Genomic DNA, 27,605 nt, shown 5'->3' on the forward strand with positions numbered 1-27,605 from the left:
AGCTTCACTATGCTAGGTAAAGCAGTCATCGCAAGATTGAAACTAGCGAGATTTACGTACTTCGATTTTACAGGTCGTCGAGAGTAGGCGTAGCTAAGCCGGAGAATGACCTTGAATGACCTTCAGCCGAATTACATTATCCGTGTATGACCATATGTGGTACAGTTATGGTATCGAACTGTTTCGAGCTAGCAGCCTGCTTTTCGGCCCAACACTAGCCAAGTCAAATATGAATCTCACCTTCCCAGCATTCCTCTGGTGGATGAAGTGCTGTTAAGAAATTCGCATGGTGGCACCACTTTTCCCTCTAGGCAATTTTGACGAACTCTATGCCTGAAAGAGCCAATACATAGCACATTGGCCCTGCTCAACAGTGGGCAATAAATGACCCATCTCAGTAGCAGTTTCCTCGAGGCAATGGCCATTGCTGAGATGGCATTGCCTGTATGTGTCATTAATCTCACAGGTTTGCCCATATAGTTTGCCTCTAGTCTGTACCTCTTGCGACAACCCCATCCAGATGAACACGGCTTCTCAACTGACTGCGTGGAAAGCACCTGTATTCAGCTAAAGTGGTGCACAGTTCAATGCACCTGAAGATGCCCTAAAAAAGAGGCTCCATCTACGACAACTTCAGCGCAGAGGAAGAGAATGTCCATTCCCTCTCTGCCTCACCTTGACGCCACTGGAAATGATCTCAATGACACACCTTGCAAGGAGAACGGCTAGCACTTTATTTGAGTGTCAGGCCACAAAAACGACAAAGACGATGAAGAACACTATCAGCACTGCAAACACCTTAATCATGAGCCACCGGTTGGAGGTCACCGACTGGAAGTAGCGCAGGATCTCAGAGTGTGCCGCCTCCACGTTCACCGATGTGTCCTCCACATTTGCGTCGATCCTGCATAACCGCCAGTTCTCAGGATCTGTTGCAACTTACAGGAAGCAGCACAAGTCAGACGGCCATTCGGAGGAGGCTCCTGGGGCAACTCATTGTCTCTACATAATTGATTTTTTTCTTTCTTTCCAGCCAGGAGAACTAACATTAATAGTATGTTACATCTCCAGCCACCTAATCAGTGCCGATACCTGGTCTGCACAGCAATCAGTGCTGCCCTGTAAAGTCAGTCAAGATGAACTGTGAATCTGTGCTAGTGTTAGCCCTAAGTAATTAGAGAAAAAAAAACATACAAAATCCAGTCGCTCAAAAAGGCCTAGTCGTCAGTGCCAAATACCATACATGGTCATGTCTCCAGACAGACCCCTCCTGTTCCATTAAAGTCCCTCCTCCTCCTCCTGACAAAAGGAAAAATTGTTAGCAAAAGGAATTGCATTTCACATGTGCATCATTTTTCCACACAGCAGTTCTCAACGGGAGCTAAGAGATGGTGACAGATGCCTGCAGCACTTGATACGGTCAGTACGAGTATGACCATGCTGACAACAGCACGTCATTGGCATTGTCGCCTTAACCCGCCATCACACGGAGGCCTCGCAACAACACAGCAATGCGTCAGTGCTGCTAACTCATCTTATGTACTAACTAGGAGTTCACACCAAAATGGACAGAACACTATTGAAACAACACCCTGCTGCACAAAAGCCAAGATAGAGTGCACCCACGCTAGTGGTGTGCTTCCCTTCGACAAGGTGCCTTGCGCCTAGCTCTGGCACTGCTGGACTGGTAGCATGCCATTAGGTCTCCCAGCGTGCTTCGCAGCAAAGCCTTAGAGAAACTGCTTTGAAACCAGTCATCACTTACCATGAAAAGTCTAGCCTTGTTACCATTTTAAAGGTTCACATTAGTGCAAACTACAATTCATTTCCGAAACACGTTGAGCAGTGAAGCGAGTGCCAAAGCCATCCAGGTAAAGGCCACCTCGTACAAATGGCCGCCATTCAGAGCTCTTGGCTGCCCCGTGATTAAAGTCAGTCAAGAGCCAATTCTCAGTAGTTACATGCAGAGGTCTCCACTTCAATTTTTATTCGGAAACACTCAGAATGGCTTGACGTCTGTCGATAAACTAATCTACGAGCCAGTTCTATTTTGGGTGCATCCGTTACATGAGTATATATAGGTATGTATATGGCGGTATTCTATACACTGGCTGAAAGCACCAGAGTCATCATGTCTGCTCACTCTTGTGCAAGGCTTTATGACAGTTTAGATTCTAAACTAGAGCAAGAACAGGCAAAATAAGTTAGTACTAGCTAGAATAATAACTGTGTGGGGTAATATAGTAGAATCCTGAAGATTCACTATTATTGTGTGCATTACTTAATAAACTTGAAACCTGAATACAGTGACAGCTGATGCAAATTTCAGGATGATATAAATTCAGAAAATTCTATCCCCAAAATGCGTTGCGTACAATGTGTAGGAATTTGGGCATACCAAACACTCCACCAGCTCTTTATGGATGATACAAAAACGGGAGCCACGACCTCACGTGTGAGCACCAAGCACTGCTACTGCAATCACCAGTCATGCAGCCGTAAGCAGTAGAATCCTTCTATAGTGGTCACTCGGATCAGCAAAAATCTTTACTATATCAGGGTCTTTATTACCATATCAGTTGTTGGTGATGGCATGACTCTGGGGATGCTCTGGATAATTACTAAATGCCAATTGACGGCTTATAAAAGAAGCACTCAGAAATACCTTCCGTCCTGCTCTGATCACCCCTTTATGTCACAATTATTTGTTTTCAGTTATCACATTTCATGTGACCATGTTTTCATTTTGTTTAAGTCTTGCGGAAGTACTGCATTTGCATGCGGCTACAATGCAGCTACAAAATTAATGCCGGTTTGATTCCACGTAAAAAAACCAAAGCTTTGCTTGCGTGTCATCTTCTGCAGCCTCAACGTCATTTAGTTTAGAAACGTGCGCGACACAGTCAAGTGCAGCAAGACCGGCCACGCCGTGCCACTGCTGATGTGCTGCCCTTTTTTTCCCCTTCTCTACTCATCACTGTAGTTTTACTAGCTTTCCTTTCTCAGTGAACCCGCTGCCTTCTTTCTACATTCATAGTCAGCTTTACCTTTTCTCTTTTTTTTTTTCCGTGTGCACTGCGTGCTTTGCTTCACAGCCCCAAGGCCCTCAAAAGTCGGCTTCTCCTCGCGCTCATGAGCTTGGCGGTGAAGCCATCTCAAACAGCGTCGATTTATCATCTTCGGTATTCATTTGCCTCCGAAGTTGCCCTAATAATAATTGGTTTTTTGGGGGAAAGGAAATGGCGCAGTATCTGTCTCATATATCAGCGTACACCTGAACCGCGCCGTAAGGGAAGGGATAAAGGAGGGAGTGAAAGAAGAAAGGAAGAGAAAGGTGCCGTAGTGGAGGGCTCCGGCATAATTTCGACCACCTGGGGATCTTTAACGTGCACTGACATCATCGCACAGCACACGGGCGCCTTAGCGTTTCTCCTCCATAAAAACGCAGCCGCCGCGGTCGGGTTCGAACCCCGCGCGTGCCGCAATGTCATCACTCTGCACATCCTCACGGCCAGAATCTCCCTACTGCAGCCGTTTCTTGTAAAAAAATCTTTATTACAAAAAAAAATGTACTACAGCCATTTCTTGTAAAAAAAAATCTTTACAGAAAGAAAAAAATGTACTACAGCTGTTTATTGTAAAAAGAAATCTTTACTACAAACGAAAAAAAATGTCATCTGTGGAAGGCGAAAAAGCACTGCAGTTTAACTTTACTCTATCCAAGTTTACTAGGGCAGGGTTCTACTGAAGCCCTATCAGTGATAATGTATCTGCATGATTGCTCTTTTCCTGCTTCAGAGTATGAATTTCATCTTTTTTTTATGATATAAAATCTCTATGATACAAATCTCACAGGGTTCGCAAAAAATATTCGCAGTATCCAAAATGAATAATATTTATACGCAGACTCACTGGAAATGCATTAAAGTAAATCTGTTTTCGGCTGAAGGATTTTTTTTTTAGAGCTCACTGCTTGCTTTGCGTACCATACGATGGCAACGACATTGTGCAGAGCTCGGTGTTTGAGGGTACAGTCACAGCTTGGGCGTTCCCATCATCCGCAGTGGCGGGGGAGTGTGCTTGGAACACACGAAAATATTTACAATGCACTCCGGCCACTGAATTGATATCAACTATGATTGTATCATCGAGATTCTACACATTTCAGATGATATGAGTCTTTTTCGCGACCCCATGAGATCCACATAATTGAGATTTGACTGCATCCTGAGGTGAGCCACAACGTGAATGTGGTATGCATTAAATCAGGCTCACATTTATATCAAGGACTGCATGCATGCCACTGAGCTTATCATTGCAGCAAAGAGCCTTATTGACTCTGCAGGCCAAGAGATTGGGGAGGGTCCCTGATAACTGCTTTACTACTGCAACGCTTGGGCAGAGCTCTTCCGTAGGATTTTGCACACAGGTCCTACCAACAGTGCTTCATGTGGAGTGCAACCAAAAAATAAACGAGGGACAGAAGGATGGCATTAGTCCGCTAGCTGAAGTTTCAACAAGATCTACCTCCATCTGGCTCAGATGAAGACAAGGTCTCTTGAAGCGTTAGCTGACTGACGCTTCCCTAGCTCAGCATTTCCTGTCAAGAATTCCATGCACCCGTGCCTCTCTCACCTAGATATGGAGTGAAGTGCATTCTTGGACCTGCAGTCACTGTACAGCAAGAAGACACAGACGGCGTGCCCTGTGCTGATGAACAATTCGTACGCTCAGCTAAAAAAAATGTCACTTGTACAACGATACGCACCTCTGGACCATTTCCTCCTGCTCCTTGACCATGTGCGCTAGCTGCTGGAAGATGGAGCCCAGCTCCACAATGGTGCTCTCGATGCTTGCCATGGTGTCTGCCCGGTTTTGGATGTAAGCATCCTGCAGCAAAGCATGCCCCCGCTGCTCGTCATTGCCTGCCCCACTGGGTCCAGTGCACGCCGGTCATGCAACTCCGGTAAAAAAATCTGGCACCTCGTCTGATGGCCCGTTCTCAGAGGCCAGCAGACAGATACGCCAGTTACGGGTTTGGGCGCCAGTGAGAAAACAACCTGCAGACCTCTAAATTCGGAATGAATCAGTACGATGCGTGCAGAAGGTTTTGCCACTTGCACGTTCAAACAGCTGGCACAACCTGCAACCAGCACCATTTCCTGCCTTGTTCATGCAGAGCTGAAACTAGGAGCCCTTTCCTGGAAGAGTGCCACAGAAGCAGAAAAATGGCACAAGCACTGAGCTGCAGTGCGACTGCTATGACCAGCACTTGCCTCTGATTGCTCTCCTCTTTGCTTTGCTGACGAGAAGAGAGTGTTTAGGACACACCAAGCAGCTCTTTACAATGGCACAGCTTCACAAAGTGCCCAATCAGGTCGGGCAACTGCAGTTCAATGGGCCATTCCGGCCCAACAATATCTGCAGAGATAGCAAGTGGCTTGTCAACAGGCCACGCGGCACTGGACTGCTCACATTCATGCCCCCTTCATGAGGCTCACGTATTTGAGATTGGAAAGGGGTCACATAAACTCAACACCCGGACAGTTTCTTTTTTTTTTTTTTTCCACTATTCGACATTGAGTCCCCCGAAACCATCTCCCTATCTGCGTGGCGGCAGGGAAAGCTGCGTCTTTAGCCTAGGGACAGTCAATTTAGTCTTCTGTGCCAAAGCATTAGACCTGTCAAACAAAGCATGACAATTTATGGATGCATGCCACGACTGCCCTTGAAGAAAAAAGTGGAAAGGTGCCACAGTGCATCATAGAGGAAGAGATTTTGTACATTCGTCATAGGGATCGACGGACCGGATACATTACGAAGCTCATTCCGCGCTTAAGACAGCGCAAATGCGGACTGAATTCTGCAAGCACTAGAAAAGAACCAGTTCAGAGCTTGTGCCAAGATGTGCTAATCTGCATTTTTATGAAGTGAAATTGTCAATACATCATCAATACATTGGCAACTTTGTACCAATCAGCAGTTCAAATAGCACTTGCATTTTTCAAAATTAGGCAGTTTGGATGATACTTTTTCCTGGATAAGACGTTTTGTTTCGCAATTATTTTAAGAACACCTCAATGAGGGGATACTGCTGTGCAAAAATGTAGAAATAAGCAAATCTCTTGGAAGCTTCATGTTCATTATTTTTAAAATACAGTCAAATCCACTTATAACAATATTGAAGTACCACGGAAATATCATTGTTACAACCGATAATTATTACAGACAGGTTGTGCTGAAAAAAAGAAAGAAAAGCTGACAAACTTTAGAGCATTTACAGACAGGAAAGACCTAGAGGGCTTCGATTGTTCTAATGCATGTAAAAGCTCGTTAATTCAAACTTCAGAGGACCAGAAAAATGTTCAAATTATCAAATGATCCTGAAAAACTAACAAGGTCCGATTGCATCGCGTGGTATGTTTGTCTGGTGAAAGACTGGAGAGTGGTTTCTTGCTTCCAAGATGAAAACAGTGCAATGATTGTTATTTTCATAAATTCTCTATTGCATGCATACTCTCGGGAGCATTAAGGCAGGACTACACAAAAGTGGTAATGGCCTCCCCGACAATGTTCACAGTGCATCATGCAAGCGCTGGAGCTCCACCGCCGCTGTGTCACACCCCTCACAAGCGGCAGCGTCGCGTGTGAGGAGGCTTCACTGCACAAACATCGAACGACAGACACGTGACAAGCGTGCAGTTTCGGCGCACTGGAAGAACCGGAGAAAGAACCACACGGACAAATGTGATCGCACCAATCAGCACCGGAAATGGCGCACAGTGGGGCTTGGTAAGGTGGCTGCTACAAAAAGTTCAAAAAAGCGAAACCGAAACTAGACAGTCCGACCGATTTTGAGACAGGGCCGTGCGTTTGTCGTTATGCCAGGTGTTGTATGCACGTCCAGGGTGCATTGATGGCTCTGCAGCATAGAATTCAGGTTTGAGCAGGGCTATATGGCCGATCGCTTGCCACGCCAGTCATACCTGGATGCAACCTCCCTTCGGGAGCCCGTTCGAATTAACCGGTGCGAGACCCGTAAAGTCCGAATTAGCAAGCGTATGACACCATAGACTTACAAGGAAGTTGGCCAGGACTGTGCTGGCAAATCGAATTATCCATATTTTCGAATTAAAGTAGGTCGAACTACAACCTTTTACTATTATGTTACAACTTGCAAAGGTTCCTGTTTGTTGCTGCCCATGCCGGTAACAGCTGCCATAATCGCCTTGTCAGTGAGGTCTTATTTGTCACGACTGCAATCATCACCATTCACTGATGACCAAAGCATCGTCATCACTGCACCAGCGGGAGCTTTGCGCGCCTCTGTGTCACTAGCACCAAGCCCATTTTCCGGAAGCAATTCTTGTGGGAAATCCAAGGAGAGTGCAGAACGAAGGGTGTAGTGACAGCTGACAAGAGAAAAACCAAGCTGCTAACACGTGTGCACCGCACTGACTGATTGGGAGTAGGCATGGCACGCGTGGCCAATGCAGCAACGCAGCAGCTCGCCTGACACAGTGACGCCTGCCCTTGGGACACGTGAATCTGTGAAGCGGAGACCATGTCCAAGTTACACAGGGAAAGAAGTGACCAAGAAGAACAGGGGAAGATGGGACAACGCACAACACCGAGAGAAGCAAGCATCCTCGGCGCGCTCGGTGGTGGTGTCTCAGAGTGCGTGGTCACGGATTCTTTTGGTTTCGCTGCGCCGGCTTGGTGCGTCGGTCGACTCTATATGCACGAGCTTTTGTGTTGTAAGCGTGGTCTTGCTGGTGCGGTTGTAGCGTTTCCATGTTTTTGTTTCTTTTACAGTTGCCACTCAGTGACCAGATTTAATTGTTATAACCGATAATGTGCTATGACAGCATTTCTATAAGCGGTTTATTTTACCATAGAACACATAGTAAAGCTGACGGTGCTGCAACTAACCATTGTTATGTCTGATATATATTGTTATAACCGGTATTGTTAGAAGTCGGTTTGACTGTAATGTGTGGCAGTTTGAAGCGTCTGGTGGCACCTCATGGCAGGATGACATACCACACACTATGGCTGCTCACAACCCACGAACATCTAGTGCATAATTCCACTCTGCCAGCTGCCGACTGCTGAATGTAGCTTTGAATGCAGGACAAGCTACAGAGAAAGCAGATAGAGATTTCTTCCCATTGCCATTGGCCACATTCATCCAATATGGTGAATGGAAAGGTGAGTCGACCTGTTGCTAGGTAAAGCATGAAAATGAAAAAAAAAAGGCCCCTACTCATGCATCTGTACTTTTGCACTGCTCTTTGCTAGTGTCCTGCTCTTAAAATATACAAAAAGAAACATCTGGTTGCAGAAGTCGAGATTTCAATCTCATCGTTGTCCAGATTAATGCAACACAGGCCGCATTCGGCTCCGTGCGTTTTCACCCTGTCTATTGTCTGGGCAGTGGGTTTTCATATTAACTGGGCATATATGGATTAAAAAAGCTCTGTCCCCACAAAAATTTCCATAATTTGAGTTGACCATATTAACAGTGGTTGTATTAACGGGGCATGATTGTACACGGTAGCTTCTGTGCTAATGACTAGCTACAGAACAAACAACAAGCTGAGCCCTCAATGAGATGGCAAGTTTGTACTGCTTCTTTCATGACCTTGGTGGCCTCCTTGGAACTAGCTGCATGAGGAGCCAGTACTAGTACTCGCTGCGATTGATGCAAGTTGATGCAAGTATCGAAAACATCACAGGGTTACCTGCCACCTAGTTTACAGAGCTCAGATCCAGAAGAAAGAAACCAAATATGACAGGGCTGCACATGACACAAACTGCACTTTTTTAAGAAACAGAGATATGCGACGTTGCTGTAGACGTTTCTCTCAGCAAAGGAGTGCGAGACTGGCAGAAGAGAAGGAGGTACAAAATAAAGGGGGCCAGAAAAACTGTTATGCTGTGCTACATGTGCAAAGGAGTTTCCTTTCATTGAGATACATGTAGCACAGTGCAACAGGTACCAGTGACTGCTAACTTTACACAGCATAGCGTATGAAAGTTTTTTAAACCGGCACTTTCTAAGGTGCACTGCCTGCCACCAGCCCAGAAAGAAGCCCAAGTCAGAGTTCGGTGCAGTGTGGCCTTGAGCAACGCTGCGTCTACGACACATGCAGACGGGAACTGAATGCCCCACCTGTTCGTCAAGCAGTGCCATCTGCTGCTGCTGCTGGAGCTGCCGGTGCCGGGGCCCCTCATCCATGTTGATGGCCAGGAAGTCACCCTGGGCTCCCGCTTGCTGCTGCTGCTGAGAGGCTGCATACTCATCTGCCAGCAGCACCGACCCACCCCCAATGGCCGATGGAGGCAGCGCCGTGCTCACACCAGGGCCCTGCCCACTGAACTGCTCCCGGCGGCTCTTCTGGTGCTTCAGGTTCTGTAGATGAACAGAAGAAGAGGCTTTACAAGCACACATGCATGCTGGGCAGTGAACACAAACATCCTTGACAAGTCCATCAGACTGGGTTACGCAGCACAGGGACACGCAGCACAAAACGATATTCGCTTGGGACGAATGCTTCGAGACTTCCAATAACAACCATTCAGATCAACTCAAATTTCGAACACTTCACTATTTTACCAAATATTCTAAATTACTGAATATGCGCACATGCCTAGATTACTGTAAAAACCCACATAAAATACGACTTTTTTTTCCAGATTTCAGCATGCCCATTTTCCACCTCTCATTACATGTGGATCCATACAATTTTCAGCAAAAATGCGCAGTTCCGGTTTCATTATTATCGAGCTTCGTCATCACCATGCTTCGAGCGAGAGGAGGCGCTATCTAGCGGTGGCATAGGTCGGTAGTTTCGATTTCTACGCCAGGTCACTACACTAACCTGACATGAGCCTACTTTTTTTCCAGAAAAGTTCACATAATTTGAGGGGAGGGCTCAATACACGGGAAAAAAAGTTTCAACAGATTTTTTTTGGGAGGATCGAAATTTAATAATGCATGTGCGCCTGCCTGCCTGCTTCCTTCCATTCGTCCATCCATCATCAACAAAAAAGCACCCGGTTAGAAGCGCTCGTGTCGCCGGCTTTTAGCATCGTTCACTTAGAAAGGTTCTTTCAGTATCATGGCACGATCCGATGATTTTGTGACAGCTGGCAGCACCGGCCAATAGCAGCGAGATAAAGCAAACATCCTGAACATCGGCTCTGAAGGTCAGGTGCGCACTTTTTATGCAAGGTCAAAAGAACTCGCAGGATAGTTACGTGTGTGTAATGTGAATGTTTAATTAGCCCTTTTCACTCCCAATCTCGAGCTCACCAAATCAGGGTCTGAAGGTCCTACTTCCTTCATGGCATTTCAGTTTTTATAAAGTTTTGATTTAAACTGCTATGCTCTTCTCAGATTCTCAAACATTTGCTGGCTTTTAAGCATACAGTGGTGCAGCTGAGTGCCGAACAAGCCACCGCCACCGGCACTTCTATCAACGCACAGCAGAGTGAGTGAGAGCACACGCCTTGGTGCTCTACCAAGTTTGCCGTGTGGCCCCCCACCACAGGAGCTCTCATTAAAAGATAAACACGCCGTAATGTTATGTTATCAGAGCACAGCATCTTACTGTGCTGCCGAGGTCTGCGCTGGGGACAGTGCGAAAACTAAGGAATAAGCTAAGTAACACTAATGGTTAAAGAAAAAAAGTAAATTCTTAACGACGGTAGTTGGTGTAGTGGGTTCACTACACGAGTATATATGCTACTTTCATTGTTGTACTGTACGCTTTGAGAAGCTCTGCTAATTCTACTATTTCCGTCAAATGGCGACTGGCAACTCTGTTGTCCGTACCATCCAGTGTGTACATCTGGTTTCTTGGCAATGCTTAGTGTATGCCTTAATTCTTTGAGACCTGCTCTAAGTACCTCCACTACCTTTCCGACAATATATTTTCAAACAAAGCATACTTCACGCACACAGAAACTGAGACAGTTCTTGAATAGTTCTGTCTCGTTTTGGGGCTCGAGACCTTCATATCCTGATGCCTTTTAATCACATCCTTGACCCCTGGGGACAGCTTATTAGCTTCCTTCCAAGTTACTTAATGTTCTCTACATTTGTAGACTCAAACTTCAGTCAGTAAGCTATCATTTGCAGCTTCCATAGCAGAGGTTAAACCATGATTAAGTTCTCGAGTAGAAATCTAAATCACAGCACCTCTCTACCAGCCCCCACCTGTTAGCGTGCTTTACCTGAGATCTTTGTTTGCTCTTTCTAAATATAGTTCAACCTGGGACTTCGATTCGACCCTGTGATTGTTAGGCTTCATATTACTCAACATCTGTGCACTTGAGACAGGTTGAAAGTTCCCTTTAAATGAACCAATTCAGAAGCGGCAGTGAATCAGAAGAAGCCCATTGCCGAGTGACCATGCTGTATGTGACTACTGTATGTCGCTCTCAAAGCGAGCGGGTCGCATACTTACCTCTGTCCGAACCTCCAGGACACTCTTGAAGTCGTTGGACATGGATGCCAGCTTGGACTGCAAGAGAGTAAGAAAAGCTCACTCATCCCTCCAACCAGGCTGTCTGGAAGCGGTGCATTCAGCTCCGAGCAGCACCAAGGAGCTGCTCTGCTCAGACTTTCTTAAACAGTTTGTACACAGTAAAGCATTTCACGGAACTACTAAAAATTGATGCTGCCGTGCCATTTTCCACCTCAAATGTTGAGAGCCATGACTCAGGTCTTCATCAAATAAATTACTAAGACGCAAACAGCTTTTGGCAGTTTCTCGGAGGCAACTCAAAAATCTGAACTTCCAAATGTGTTTGATGGCCACTCGAAGTTTGACTTAATGAGATTTAACTAATATGAACCAGACCTTTTAACCAGCATTCTTGGCACCGCACCTGACAGCCCACACAGGCTTCGAGCCTATGACCATCCTCACCTGAAGGGAGACGACGACCGAGTTGGAATGTGATTGCATGTGCTTCCCGCCATGCTGGTTTCTCGAGCGGGCCACCTGTGTGCACACAAACACACATCACCACACTGATGATGCTGCATCTGCACAGTACCTGAAAGAGGGCGAGACCTTCCCCACTTGCCTAGAAACACTGAGGTATGGACTCCTTTAGCAGGTATCTTCGAGTAAGTACACAACTCAATGAACAGTGTGCTACTATCGTCAAGCACACGCCAACCCAGAATAACTCAATTCCAGTGCCCCGGCTAATAGAGACTTAGCATATATAATCACGTAATGAACCCACATTTTTTTCCAGAAAACTTGACATCAGTTAGGGGGGAGGGTTCATTATGCTGGAAAAGAAGTTTCAACAGATTTTTTTGGAAGGAACGAGATTTCATATTGAAGAAGGAAACCAGCGCAAAAGACGAAGACACAGGAACAAGGAACACAGGACACCGCTGGAGTCGGTACATGATTGAAGAAGGAAACCAATCATGTACCGACTCGCCCAGCTCTCCACTCTACTAGAGATTTCATATCATACCACCGTCCGTCCTTCCGTAATGAACAAACGCACGTGGTCAGGCGCGTTCATGCCGCTGGTGTTAAGCATCGTTCACTATGGCGCGATCTGACAATTCTGAGGTAGCCAGCAGCACCGGCCAATCATGGCGGCAAGATAGTGCAAACATGCTGAAGAGGCCCTGAAGGCCGGGTGGGCGTTTTTTATGCGAGGTTAAAAAAGAAAACATTCAGCATGGTTATGAGTATGTAATGCGAATGTTTAAATCGGCGGGTATCATTTTGGCACGCTGCCAAGGTCTCCGCTGTGGACGGGCAAAAACTGAGGAACCCACTACAAAATGCTAAATAGGAAAGTAAATTCTGGATGACAGAAGTGGGGGCAGGCTCATTATGCGAGTGGGTTCATTTTGAGAGTATATATGGTAAATTCTGCTTCATTTGAAAATGAAATTACAATGTTTTCCTCCTACTGTGACCATTTTGGCTGTTTACAAGGTGGAAGCAAGACTGACAGAACAATAGGATTTCAAGGCAATGAAGCAGTCACAAAAACTTGGGGGTCACTTAAGCCTTGCCTTGAAGGTGCAACATGACAGCGTTAGTGGGTCCCTTCAGTGGCCTGTCGTCCTCTTTGTGCATCACTTCGGAGACACCGACAGTGTTCATTCCTTCACCATCTCATAATGCTTAACCTACCTGTAAGAGTACAATGCAATAGCATTAGAGATCTCTCCCATGCAAGTCCCTTGTCCTTCTCTGTCACCTAGGTGCTGCCTACATGCCCATATATGCGGAGTTGGCCATTCTCTGCATTCACAGATCACGGGGGAGTCCCCATCGTCAGGCAAGTGGTGGTTTCAAATTACAGCCACTGGTGGAGCTGTGAGGACCAAGTTGCTTTCTCATGAGCTGACATGACCAATCATTAATTTAACTGCTGCTTGCCACGGTGGGCAGTCTGCTCACAATTTGGCGGGCAGGCGGGCCACCTGCCTTTCTCAACATGCTGCCAGTGCCAGAGCTGCTGCTAAGCGGGACCCTTAATGTGACCTTTAACGGTTGGATGAGTACTGTATTCATACATATACAAAGCATATGATTAATGTCTATACAACCACTGATGAATCCAATCCACTTGACTCTGTGTTTCCTTAGTGTGTCCCTTCAAGGTGCCATGTGCAAGTGGGACCCACCTCCTGAAGCTGTGCGATGGCCTTGTTGAGGCTGCCAATGTCCTGCTTGATGATGTACGTCAGCTCCTGGATCTCCTCGGGCCGGTCGTCAAAGATGGTCTTGCGCCGAGCCACTGCACATGCGCCCACACACACACACACACACACCACTCACAAGAGCTGCCTGAACGTGTAGCCATGCCAGCCAGGCTGTCACTGGGTCTTCCAGGCAATGCAGCAATGGCACAGCTGGGCTCCTTTATGGGCGCATCCACTCAGCTACACACACAGTCTGCTGTCAAGAATCTGGACTCAAAGAATTTGGACCAAAAATCTGCTCAAATTATGTGGATTTTAAATTAAGGGCAGCCTCTTCAACATAGTTGATGCTGACAGAATTAAAAGCTGGTTCAGACTAACCAGAGGCTGTAACTAAATGGATTTGAATTAACAACTGTCTACCATACATGGACTTGCACTGAGTGCAGATGTCGCAGCTGTGCTCGGATGATGTTGACCACAGGGCTCACTTTCTTGTCAGTGCTTGCTAAGGCCTCACACTTCGCACACAAGGACTGCCATGCATTCCGGCAGTGCATACATATCCAGCTGCTCAACCATGAGTGGCACATATAATAGTACTTGAGGTATGCTGACCGAACAAGTGCCACCATAATCATTGCATGCAGAAATTGAGACTACCCCATGCCAAGCTTCAGAAAAATAAAAAAAGCCATGCTAAGTATTTCCCCACATCTTTCCAAGCCAAGATGCTTCTGAGTAGCCCATGCGGCATCCAAGTTGCCACGTGTCGGCCGAGCATCTGCACTCTGCCCCACCCGAGAGGGATGGTCGGTAGCCCATGAGATTCTTTTCCTTTCATGCGCTTAGGTACAGTAAAACCTCTGAGGCCACAGTGCCATGCACAATGCTTCACACCCCTGCCTGAGTGGTGTATACCCCCGTCCCGTTGCTTCTGGTTTCTGCTTTGCCCAAGTTTTGGTGGTAAAAATTTGGCATTATTTTTTTTAGTTCAATCTGAGCTAAAAATGAGGTTATTCAACAAGAACTTTAAAAATATCATTTTCTGTTCAGTTATTTTTTCCTTCGCCAGAAATAAGACAATACAGTCGACGACCAAAAATTCGGACGCCAAACTTTTTGGACATGCTTGATTATTCAGACTTTTTCGCGCCACCGCGACATGGCTCATAAAGCCAATGTATAAGAGCGTCTGAAATTTTGGACGTACCACAACTGACCGCTCGATTTTTCGGACCTCGTTCGCACTCGCTGCCAAACGCCGCCATATAATGTGTAAAGTGGAACCTCATTAACTGAAACTGCAGGAGAGACCAAAAATTTGATCAAACAAAATGAAATTCAAGCTTAAAGGGAGCGTCTTAAATTGCGATGCTGAAATTTTGCCCGAGTCGGCACACTGCTAGCTTCGAATTCTTACTGTTCTTGAACGCGTTCTGCTGCAGTAACTTGAACAGTAGTCAGAGTTCGCTGAACTCATCTGTGACGAGTCTTTCGTCCCGAGTACGGGAAGAGGCTGCAGTGAAGCGTGCGGGAGGCGTATGGGTTCACAGAGACAGCGAGAGCGGAAGGAAATGGTGGTGCATTTCAAAGCGAGGTCAGTGTACTCGCGGCAAAACGCACTGTAACTCTGACGTTTATATCGCAAAACCGTGAACAACTGGCGTTTCAATGACAGGCAAGACGCCTCTCATACGCAGCCACCATAGAGTGAATATTGGCAGGTACGTTGCCGGTTTTGGCTCTAGCTGCTGGGCCTAATGACGAAGGACAACGCCGACGGAGCACTTGCTTCGGCCGTTTCTCAGTTCTTATTGGTTTGCCACCTTCGCGTTCTTGTTCCGGGCCCATCGTACTGCAAGCGCACCGCAGATCCTGCAGTGGCTTTCACGTCTAGACTCTGTCCGAACCTGTGTGTTCAACGGCGGCATGCCAAGGGCAGCGCAGCGAGGCCGAGCTCGTGAAAGCGGTCGCTGCCTGTCGTCTGTGCACATGACGCGTGGTGAAATTTAGTCATGACGAGCTTCAGTATGTGTGCAATACAACTGACCCCTTACTCTAGCATATTGGCAATAAGTTCGTGATTTTTTCATTGAAATTTCATTTTCTGGACTGCCCAATTTTCGGCCGTTTTCGCGGTCCCTAGAAAGTCCGAAAAATCAGTTGTCAACTGTATTAGCGCACATTTTGTGCAGGACATAAATTGCTCCAAATTTCACTCATTATTTCCATAAATAACTCCGTAATGACAGCTTGCACCAAGTAATTTCCACCAAGTCACATATTTCAGTTTTCCATTCATCACAATCATTTCACCTCAAACATTACCTTCCTCACATGCAGCACTTTCGCGTCTGTGTTGCATCTGCCTGCTTCATATGCTGCTAAAACACTCACTGTCATACTTGCCACCTGGGTCTTTCAAGAGCCTCAGAGAAAGAGTGGTTAGCATGACGAGTGCTCGATAGTTGATACTATGATGGCATAAAGCATATGATCAGTACCTATGTTCTGGCCTTTCACTCCTCAAACATTATTTCCAAACTTATCCACACAATAAGTGACACTGTGCATATGAAACATTGCAAGACGTTCAAAATCCTCAAAAGTTAACTAAAAATGCTGCCTTGGAATGAGTATCAGACATCCACTAATTTCTGCCCCATGCCTATAACATTGTGCACTGGCAAACTACACTTCTTGAAAGTGAATTTTTGGGTATAAATTGGGTTTAACCTGAACTTTAGGAAATCTGCAGAGGGTGCAAGAATTGGGTACAACCTGGTTTTACAGCCAAAAATGAATGCCTGTAGATAAAGCCTACAGTGCGCAGTGCACTGAGCATCAGCAAACTGACACTGCGGATTCCCATAAAGCATGCTCTACGCTCAAGAAAACCCACTCACAGAGTGTCAGCTTCTCCAGCTTGGCAAATGTGTTGGCGATGTCCTTGCCAATCTGCCTGCAAACAGAAAGGAAGAACAACACAGCCCGGTCACGGGACGCGTCATTGACTTTTATCTTCATTAGACAATTAAAAACAATCAGAACTAGCTACATTTAATTGGCTCTAATTATCTATTTCTCATTAATCCTCCCAGTATTTTGTGTTTTTTGTGCTGCAATGAAAGAACCATTAGTGATGAAATGTTGCTGATCTTCTGATGTTTTCAATGTCTGGGCATCATGCATTTTTCTCCCTCACCAAAAGAAAGGTACGTTCTCACTAGAAACGATACATCTGCTACCCCAGAATGCCAGTCTAACTGCACTCATTTCTAGCCCCCTTTGAAAAGCAACGAAGCGCTGTAGATGGAAAGCATAGCAGGGTGACACGTGCGGTGCCTCTGGTGCCAGTCTCTGACGACTGAAAGGGGCGCACTGACCTGGCGGCGTGCATGAAGCGCCCCCACTCCTGTGCCCCTCGTTCACCAGGCCTCCGTAGGCGCTGCTGTTGCTGGGCCTGCACAGACACGACCACAGCATTCAGCACTGCACAAGCAACTGTGCACAAAAGAAAGAGAGAACTTTTCCACTTCTAAGAGCCTTCTCACAGCCTCACTTTGTGATCAATGCTTAATGTTGCATCGGCGCATGAATTTCTTTCCCTTTCATTCCATCCCTAGAGTGTTATTTTTGAGCAGCGAATCACTCCACACTTGTAAACTGCTCTTAGTTGAACACACTGGAAGTGACCCATTTCCTCATTCCTGCTCAAGTTCCTGCAAACCATGCATAATGTGACCATATTCTATGGAACCCAAAGTGGGACGGGGGAGGGGGGGGGGGCAGGGGCGGGGTAGGCAGGCAGGTAGGTAGGCACGAAGAGAGCATTCAATCATACATTTTTATTTCAAACACGCAAAAGCCATTTTCGTTTTTCTAAATAAACCTGGGCGAAAAGTTTCTCCTTCTGTAATACTTCTGGCTAGAATGTATTTTCTTTAGCAAATGTTCCTTTTTGCAAAGATGCGCAAAGTATTGCTCGCACGTCATGCGTATATTTATTCAGCACAAAGCATGGATTTTAATGTCGCCACTTTAAGCTGCGTCTTCTCTGCGGTCCATATCTTGTTGATGAGAGAAAACACCCTCTCTACCGGTGTATTTGTACCTGGCAGGCACATGCAATATTCCAGCACGGTCATCAAGTTCTCACAAGGCACATCATTCTTCTCGAAGTGCCCGAGAATCTCTACCCAGCGTTCCCCAACAGATACTTTCTGCGCCTTCCATTCCTTAATTTTTTCAGCGGTCACATAATGTGAAACATTATTGATTTCATCAAACATGGCATTCTCATCAACAGTGACATTATTGAACTCTGAAGTTATGAGTTCTGCAGTTTTCTGCACGTCATCCCAGCATGGGGATGACCCAAGCGAGACCCATAGAAGGCTTCTGACTTCATCAAACTGCTAGCACCATCGGTCGAGGTATGACGGGCAGGTTGCATAAAACTTCACCACAGTATCCACAACCTGTTCTCTTCGAACTTGTCTCTGTTCTTCGAGCTTTGTTTCCCTTTAGCGCACACTTGATGGCGGAAATGATTGCTCAAATCTTTCTCGCACTTTTGTCTGCAGCTGGATTAAGGCACTGTAGACTTGCACAGCTGTCTTCGTGTCTCCTTCAATTTGGAGTACAGTAGCTTCAAATATAGCAGCTTGACTATGCAGAAAATAGAGCCAGAACTCTCCACATAGGTCTTCGAAAAACGACTTGATATGAGACGGACACTTGTCTATCGACAAAAAATATGCCTTTAAAGCTGGATAGAGCTTTAGGACCCTCTCAACTGCTGGCATCAATGCCAACCACCTGGTCTTGCTATAGACCAGAAGGTGCTGGTACTCCACTGAGACAAAATCACAAAATTCTTTGAAAGAGTCCACCCTAACCGTGTAAATGTAAAAGTACGAGTAGATTTTCCCAATCACGGCCTCAATATCCAATGGCAGGCAATCTGCAGCAGTCTGAACGGTGCTGTGCACTATGTGCGTAGCGCAGCCAATTGCAAGGATCTTGTGATCCATAGAATCTTGCAATCTCGAGAACACATTGTTCTTCCCGTTCCGCGCAGCACCATCAAAGTTGCCATTTGCGTTGTCGGCACTGAAAGCAACCAGCTTTGGTGTAACTAGGTTGGCTTCGAGTGCATCCATTATATATTGGCGCACCCTAGCTAAGTCTCACCTGGCAAGGTGTTAATCTTAAGGAGCTTCGTTTGCACTCCTGCAGCAGCGGTGAAATAGCGCACCATTATCGGGAGCACCTTCAAATTCTTGTGGTTGGAAGCATCACAGAACACTGAGATAAATTTAGCCTCCTGCAGGTCAGTCTTCAATTCTTCGTCTGCAGACGGAGCAAGCACGTTCAAAGCTATCTCTTCTGCCTTTGTGCGAGCGCAGGAAAATTTTTCGGTGAACAATTTCTGCAGAAGCTTTGAAATGCAGTCCATTGATCGAAAGCTATGGTTGTGAGCGATCGTGTGGATAGCGAATACACCCTCTGATGCAGCAAGTTGGAGCTCCTTTTACCCGGCACCTTCCTATCTGAAGAACCGGGTTACTGCACTGGAACTAGCAGCAGCCGACACACTCTGCTCGTGCTTGACAGAGCTGATGTGTTTTACTATATCCGAACGTCCACCGTGAGCGACTGAAAAGTCTTCCCCACATGCATCACAGCGCACATCCGCCTCTGACTTAGTTTTCTTGATGAACGGGTACTCTTTTCCCAGCTGTTCCGTGATTTTGCACTTGCATTTCGGCATTGTCACCGGCAAGACGACGAAACAAGCCAAAAACCCAAAAAACAATGCTGACAAAGCCACTACGAGGTGCCGTCAACAAATCGGGACATTTGACTTTTATTATGGCTTCGGCTCGCTGGACAACGCAGGCCTCCGAGCCAGCACAGAGGCAAGCCTTGCCCGGCCTATCCAATATCCAGCCAGCCATGCAAGCAGACGCGAGTAAAGTGTTCTAAAAGGCTGTAACGCGAGTTTTTGGAGGCCACGGTAAGGTGAAACGTTGGTCAGGTGGTGCTGCCGTACTGTGATGGATAGAGCGGATAAAGCCGCTAGTGATGGAGACAAGGTATCTTTCTAGGCCGTTCCGAAAACATGCGATTTGGAAAGCAGAAAAAGGAAAATAACTTGCTCGCGTTGCTCGCACCGGCATGTTTCAAAGGAGATGATCTTGAGAGCTAATTATCAACCAAAGCTTCGTTCGGGAAAGCCAAAGCGGGACAAAACGCCGTCCCACAAGGACCTCGGTGGGACACCGGGACTATGACTGCAAAAGCGGGACTGTCCCGCCTAAATCGGGACGTCTGGTCACTTTAACCATGCATGCTGGAAGACATGGGCACTGCACATGAGATGAGATGTTTGGGCACATTGCCACACCATAACATACACACTACAGCATAAGAACACAACGAGCAAACAAAGAAGATGCACGGATCACTGATGTCCTTAGCAAATTACAGTGAAATTCCGAGCAAGCGCCCCAACCCACGCAAGTCGAAATTACTGGCAAAGTAGGGAGGAGACGCTATCCCGGAACGGTGCCAAAATTCAAGATGACGGCGACATTTTGCCACCAGAAAGAAAAAGCACAGTGCACATGGATTTAAAACGTCCTGCCTTTCTTTCCCTTTCGAAGAACTCAAAGAGCGCATCGTCCACGTATTCACTAAACAGCGGAGTGTCTTTACTCAACTTTCTTCGAAGTTTTGCATTCCCGTAGCAAGTTCTCGAAATTTTTGTCCCATTCCCGTATCCATTTCCGGTCGTGCTTGAAGTCTCGAGTCCTTTGCTGCATGTTCCTTCCGTTTTCCCAAAGCCATTGTATGACCTCATTTTTCTTCGCCACTTGTACGAATGCACTGCCGACTTGACAACACCAAAACAAGACAAATGGCGCGTGGCGAACGAGCATGCTAAATTGCGAATGGCTAGAAAATCAGGATTGGATCGGATAGGGCAGGCCAGTGTTGCCTGGGCGCGGTGTGGGATAAGGGCGTGGAGCAGGCGGAAGGGGGCAGGGGGAGGGGGGGGGGGGGGGGGGGGGGGGGCTTTTGCATGGGCGGGGGCGCTTGTTCGGATTTTTACGGTAACTCTTTTCTTACTGCAAAAAAATGACTGATTTTGAGTGTTTTAAAATAATAAATATTTCTTTACGAAGCGCTGAATGCACTGTGTCTTTTAATATATGACACTAGCTTACTGATTACATATGTGAATGAAAAAAATGCCAAGGTTGTGCGTGGAAAACTTTTCAAAAATTTATTTGTTAAATATGCTGCTAATGCACAAAAAGAATACAAGCAAAACAAAGAAGCCGCTGCAATGAGCCAGAAGTTGGTCACAAAAAATAAAACAAAAAAAATGCTTCACATGTTCTTAGGTACCATTCTGGTGATTTCCAGCTGTGTACATAATACAGTGCGCCTTCTGTAGCCTGCGCAATCATCTCATTCCTTGTAGCATAGAGAACTGGGCCAGCTTGTTCAGCAAGTCACTTGCGCTTCTCGTCTTTGTTTTTGTTCTTGCGCATTTGTGCTGTGATATCTACAGTCTACATCTCAATCACCGCCCTCAATATATATCACACTGCATTGGTCATTACCCTACAGTAGGTACTGCATCACTGAGCACTCAGCCATTCATAACTCATATTGGAAGAGAATGCAACCACCACATTGCACAGTTCAAGACTATTAATGAGAATAACCATTTTCAAGGGACTTCGGCTAACACTGTAAATTCAGGGGCTATCTGATGTTAGCGTAACCTTGTGCACTGTATTTTTGAATGCCAATTTCAATGCATTTTTTTACTGCTCCCTCTGCAAAATATAATGCCTTTGGCCCCGAGGGGAAGGAATAGAAATATTAAATAAAAAACTAAAAAATAAAACTTGGCTCAAAGGAGAAAGAAGCAACTAGGACCCAAGGAATGGATTCGATCTAAGCAGCTGTGCACATTGCATGAAAACGACTGCACTGTTCAGTTCTGCACTGCTACAAAGGCTCGATGGAGGAGCACATCTGGGTGCAATGGACTAAATTGAATTACTGTACTATAAACAAAAAATGTAACATGAACTGAGAAGATTTTAGCCAGGGAAAGCTCAATAATGGCGTAGTTTAATTTCCCTTCAAATGTGTAAAAAACTCCTTTAGAAGAGCTAACCTCACTTTTATTTACTCTCCAGGAGCTAATGTGTTTTTGTGTTGGCATTTCAGTTTTCTTTTTCGCGTTTCACAACTGGAAGCAACCCTGGGCACTGACTATAGTCTGATACAAATCAAGTCCGCAGTGAAGCTCAGCCCATTCAGGACCACCGAACAGAATTCCTATGTGACAAAACGTAGACTGTTGCTAAAATTTTTCTCGTTACCTACACAAGAAGCTAACCACAAGACGAAATTATATGCTCAGCAATTTTGATGCTTCTGGCCTGTTTGATACAGTCAAACATTAAAAACTGATTTTGTACACTGTTGTGGCTGGTCAGCGGAGTAATGCCCCTGTCACATGAGTGTCTTCAAGGAACTGATAGTTTATCAATTGAAAGACCACTGAGCGCTGCTACATGGGTAATTTTAATGGCCATCGAGTCAACAGAGCAGCGCGGAACTACATCGAGATTTTGAGGGCCTTCAAGTGGTGTCTACATGCATTCTTGAACGCACAGCCTCACAGCAACAGGCAGGGGAGTAAGATCAGAGCAGTATAATTTTTGAAAAACATGGAACTTCAAAGTATAAAACTTAATTTATAAAAAATAAAGACAGCCCGGGCAACAAAACACTGCAGCACATATAGTACCATTTCTGCCAGTGATGCAAAAACAACCAACACCAGCTTCCTCAAATGTGCACGAATGCTACTACAGATTGTCCAAGATAACAAAGATCATTTCAAGAGTTAATAATACTATTGTAATGATTAGAGATTTTGTTTTAACCCTTCCAGGTTAAACTTGCTGGCTGATTGCTAGCATGCCTGTGAAATTATTGGCGCTGACAATGGCACTGCAACACCCTGGTGCGAGATGACTCAAACACTTGATGAAGATCCAGTTTGCCGTGCAGCACCGGCACAGCTTCTTCAAGTTTGATAGCGATTGAGACTTTTGAAGGCTCTAGACTCGATGACCTTTGAAAGTGCCCATGTGACAGGGGTATAATACAGGGCGATGCAGATCGTGGCCCGCTGTTGCCAACGGGTGTTTTTTTTAGTAGTACCCTGCTATAGTTGTAATGCACTCAGCTGTCAAGTTAAGCCGAGTCAACTAGAGCCGAGCCACCCAGGTTACTCACAATGGTGCCCTGCATCAGCTTGGCAGCCGACTTGAACTCTGCTGTGCGGTCCCGGCTTGTCATGACAGCTGCTGATCCGTTGGACAGGGATGTGGTGACAAAGCCAGTGGCAGGGGTACGCCTGAGACCAGGAGGGTCTTCGTGCTCCGAGCCTGAGACGGTGCGTCTACGGAGTGTGCTCATTGGGCTCAGCTCGGGGCATCCTCACACACCCTGCAGTAGCGAAACGTGCATTCGTAAGGACGCTGACAAAGTGAGATGTTTTCAGCTGTGTCTACCACACTCCAACAACAGGAACAATATATGGAGAAATGGCAATTACAAGTGCTGGTCGATTACAAATCACAATGACAAACTGAATCCCATTTTCTGACCAAGCAACGCAATGCATCATGAGAGCCAAAAAAGTGTTACTTGCGACGTGAAGCAAGCCGAACAGTTCAGGATGGCTACAAGCTTGAAAAGACATAAGCGAGACAAAGGATTCAATTTTAATAACCCACAGCTTGCCAGCGATAGCAGACTGCCTAAATTGAAGAAGCGTAGCTTGATGGGCCAGGTGGTGCATGGTATGCAGAAAACCAGCGGGAAGGACGCGTTCACAAGCAGGAGCTGTGCACAGGACAATGCTGGAAACACAATTTACATTTCCTTTACTTCGTGAAATTGCCGACAACAGAACAGGGTGCACATGTGTGAGAGCGACCACACGCGCTATCAAAACAACAGGAACAAAACATTAAGCGGGAGAAGGTAACGTGTTGCAACCTATGTCTTAAGTAAAGAAAATTTGAGCTGTGCATCCAGCGTTGTCCTGTGTACTTCTCCTGTTTGCGAACGCGTCTTTTCCACTGGTTTTCCACACAGACTGCCTAAATGTTGTCACTTTATGCTGCCCTATAAACTCAAACAAGAACTATTGACTGGTCCAAGTTCATTTCCCGGTTTCAAAGGGTAAGTAAGAAGTCTGCACTAATTAAAACATTCAGAGCATCATACAGCACACATGGATCACATTGAATGCTCCAGCTGTACTACATTAAATATTGAGCCCTTTCAAACAATGCAGGAAACAATTTTCTTTGAGCAAATTGATCGCAGTGGAAAAACTGGCTTCATTTCTCAATATAGAACCATGAGAAATTGGCCTACTCCAATGATATACAGGTAAAGCATGCATGGCAGTGATAAGGAACCCAGAGTAATGGTGAAGGTCATCACATTTTGCAGTCACTAAAGCACAAACGGTAGTAGGCCACCAAAGATTAATGAAGGTCTGACAATCACTGATACGACATATGACATGTAAATCTCACCATAACGCTTTATAAGGCAGAAGCTGCATTCATGTCTCACTTATATACGAATGGTAAAATTGCACTCAAAATGAATCTAGGAACTGAATGGCATCGCTTTCAGGTCGTTTCAACCGTTGGTTTTGTAGAAAGAGGGTGTACAGTTGTACCAATGACTTCGTAAAAAGGCCTCAAATATGGTATGTATCACTTTTTTGGAAGCATTAAACACATTGTATTAAATTAAAAATTACTTCAAGAACAAGAAGCATTATGAGGCAGTTGACTGATGGACAAGGCTCAAAGCTTAACAATTTTTCTAATTTGTTTTTTGCCCCACCAAGATGGCAACCGCAAAACATGCAGATCACCATGGAGGCCTATTACCAAATTATGAAAACACACTGAATGGCTTGCTTGATAGTTTAGTAGTATTCCACATGCAAAAACATGGTAGACAGGAGCATCGTTTCCCATTTGCCAACACATGAAGCAGGTGGGACACATGCCCCACTGATGCACAAAAGGTTAAAGAATGGAATTTTGCTCAGGTTTTTTTCTCCAATAAAGCGTCATGAAGATGTCTTCAATGTGCTATATGAAACTTATACTGCTGGACAGTGGGCAGCAGTAATAAACATTCACTGCACCATCATCTCAATTATCAGTATCATTAGTTTACGACACTGACATCTCTATTATCGCCACGGTAAATCTTGGCAGACACTCTCAGGTGAACGCAGCAGCTGACCGATATACCTCAAAGGAGTAAGAACACATCCAGAGCACTAAAGAGTAACTCCGGCATTTTCTCTGCCTCTGTGGATTTCATTGACACTTTTATGGTATATTCTCCGCAGTCTTCTGGTCTCGTGAGTCAAATTTAGAAGATGGGTGACATTTCGTTGCAGTGCAGGTTAAATTAAAATTTGTCGTTTCGTGACCTCAATCGTGATGATTTTTATGGGCAACCTTGCGTGTATGATATCAAAGTTTGTATGCTCATCGATATTCTGTATGTATGCTCATCTGGTAAAGGACCAAATTCCGGCAGCACCTGCCGTGCGATGGCAGGTGCTGCCACCAGTGGGGCTTGTGTGACCCAGGTTGCTCTTCCCGAGCAACCTGTTGCAATCAACCATTAATTTAACTGCCACCTACCACAGTGGGCACTTTGTTTGCAATCCAAGGGCAGGTTGTGACAACACCACAAGGTCACATGACCTAAGTGACCCACCTACATGGGTCACCCCTCTGTGGGGATTTTTCGTGGATTTTTGCTCACGGTCAATGACAGCGATGCTGGCTTTTCTGCAACACGGGCTCCTTTAATAATTGATTTTTGGCGAAAGGTGATCTGTCTCGTATATCATTGGAAACCTGAACGGCGGCGCCATAAGGGAAGGGATAAAGGAGGGAGTGAATGAAAGGAAGCAAGTGCTGCCGTAGTGGAGGGCTCCGGAATAATTTCAACCACCTGGGCTCCTTGACACTTACGATTTAAAACCAGCCCAACTAAAGGTCTTACTTAGCACAGACATGAGCAGGCTTGCCTAGAAAATTTGAGCTGTGCACTGAGGAGCGAATAAAGAATTTTTAATCCAGACGCTAGGTTTCACAGACAGCATTGGCGCTTGAGGACAGCTGCACAGATGTACAAACAATAAAAGCACTAGTAGCATGTCCTTAATAAAATCAGTGCACCAATATTCCACTTATTCGATCCATAGCACACTGCTCCCGTGCTCCAGACAAATTTGGTCATGTCTGCACGCTGATTGCGTACAGACATGAGGCGGTATGAACTTACAGGGTGAAAACCTGTAGGCCTACAAAAGTGCAAAATGGGGCTAAGAACAGTGCAGTCACAGATGGAATTGCAATCGATCAGGGGAATATAAAACAACAAAACAAGCAGCATAAATCAACCAATCCAAACCAACCCTCCACCCAGTGAGAGCAACTAGAAAATGGACTTGTACAGGACATGAAACCTAGACAGTGAGCGACTGCGCGCATATCTACAGAAGGCCAGTTACGGCAGCAGAGAACAAGTTGGAATGACGAGCTCAGGAAACTCGCCACAAATGCTAGTCCACAGATGGTGCAAAACAGTTAACAGGAGACCACTAGAAGAATCAACCTGGCAGCCTGCCACCTCCTGGTTGCCACAATGTCTGATTCAAGCCGCCTGAACATTCAGCCCACGAATTAAGGCTATTTTACTCTTACACTCATTGTTTTCTGTGCTCAAACAACAGTTTCCCGTCGTACAAACAGGTGCTACTAGCGCAATGTTCGCTATATAACAACAGCAAACGAGAGACGTGCCGCGTAAACGCCGCCTATCCGTGGGCCATCGGCAGCGCCCTTTCGGATCCGACTGTCAGGCCCCGCCAGCTCCGGTGCCACGTTAGAGGCACCACAGCTACGCTCTGAACGTAGCCGGTCAGGGAGGGCCAGTGGCAGCGCCGGGAGTCACCGCCCCTCGCACGATCAGCACCGCGCAGTTTCGCTCCGTCAAGCAAGCGCCTGTGACAGCGCCTCGGTACGCCAGCCGGGCGCTTACGTATGCAACGTGGACTTGGGAGCCAGCGTCAATCCATAGCCTCGGCTGTCGGTGATGCCGCTGCCTTGATGCACTACTCAGCCGACCGGGAATGAAACTGGGGGTGCCGTCGGTTGCCGCGCACGAAAACCACGAAGGAACAAACACGCGGACGAGCCGAACTACACACAGCCAGCTGTAGCCGCCGTAGCTGTAACAGCAGCAGGAAACGGGATCACTTTCAAGTTCCGGACGATCAACCTGTACGGGCGCTCGGGCCTAGTCTTGAGGTAAACGACCATGAAAACACAACGCGCCGCGCTGGCGACTCAACACATTCAGAGTCTACTGACCCAGCAGCACAGATGATAACTCGCCACTGCTCGCTCGCGTAAACGGCTACACGACAGCATACGATAATCAAGCGGAGAACGCGATGCGTGTACAGCTCCGTATGGTTTCGCACATATTTTGCTCATTTACCCTGCAACGAGGCGCTGCGGTCGTTCCGTCACTATCAGCAGCAGGACGAGGACCAAATAGAACATCGGCCCTTCAAAATACTACAGGGGCTAGAAGGTTCTATAAATATACTGCTTTTGAGTACTTCTTTTAGTTCATTCAAGTGCCGGTGTAAAGCCGGAACGGCACGAAAGGTCAGTATAGTTCATGGTTCAACCAGCCCTTTCAGAGCAAAAGTTTAAATTTGTTATATAACAGTGAA

At 46.1% G+C, this 27,605-nt stretch overlaps 2 protein-coding genes across 4 annotated transcripts; both read right to left on the bottom strand.

Annotated features, from left to right (window-relative positions):
• Positions 1-710: 710 nt before the first annotated feature.
• On the bottom strand, positions 711-27,382 carry Syx5 (syntaxin 5). Of its 3 annotated transcripts, none has more exons than XM_077664687.1 (10): positions 26,903-27,382; positions 23,039-23,251; positions 17,089-17,165; positions 16,609-16,664; positions 13,682-13,794; positions 11,940-12,014; positions 11,475-11,531; positions 9,176-9,415; positions 4,769-4,890; positions 711-904 (listed from the first exon to the last, which is right to left on the bottom strand). In XM_077664687.1, exons 2-10 carry the CDS (start codon positions 23,219-23,221, stop codon positions 745-747), a joined length of 1,083 nt encoding a protein of 360 aa, XP_077520813.1. In that variant the 5' UTR covers positions 23,222-23,251; positions 26,903-27,382; the 3' UTR covers positions 711-744. The 3 variants fall into 3 exon arrangements, with proteins under 3 accessions (XP_077520813.1, XP_077520812.1, XP_077520814.1); XM_077664686.1 differs by having other exon boundaries at positions 26,665-27,365; XM_077664688.1 differs by having other exon boundaries at positions 27,235-27,358.
• On the bottom strand, positions 18,755-19,601 carry LOC144132353 (uncharacterized). The gene is given in 1 exon segment (XM_077664689.1): positions 18,755-19,601. A coding segment is annotated over 1 exon segment (591 nt). The 5' UTR covers positions 19,479-19,601; the 3' UTR covers positions 18,755-18,887.
• Positions 27,383-27,605: the final 223 nt, after the last annotated feature.

Source organism: Amblyomma americanum, chromosome 5, assembly GCF_052857255.1.
Source record: "Amblyomma americanum isolate KBUSLIRL-KWMA chromosome 5, ASM5285725v1, whole genome shotgun sequence".
Classification (NCBI taxonomy): domain Eukaryota; kingdom Metazoa; phylum Arthropoda; class Arachnida; order Ixodida; family Ixodidae; genus Amblyomma; species Amblyomma americanum.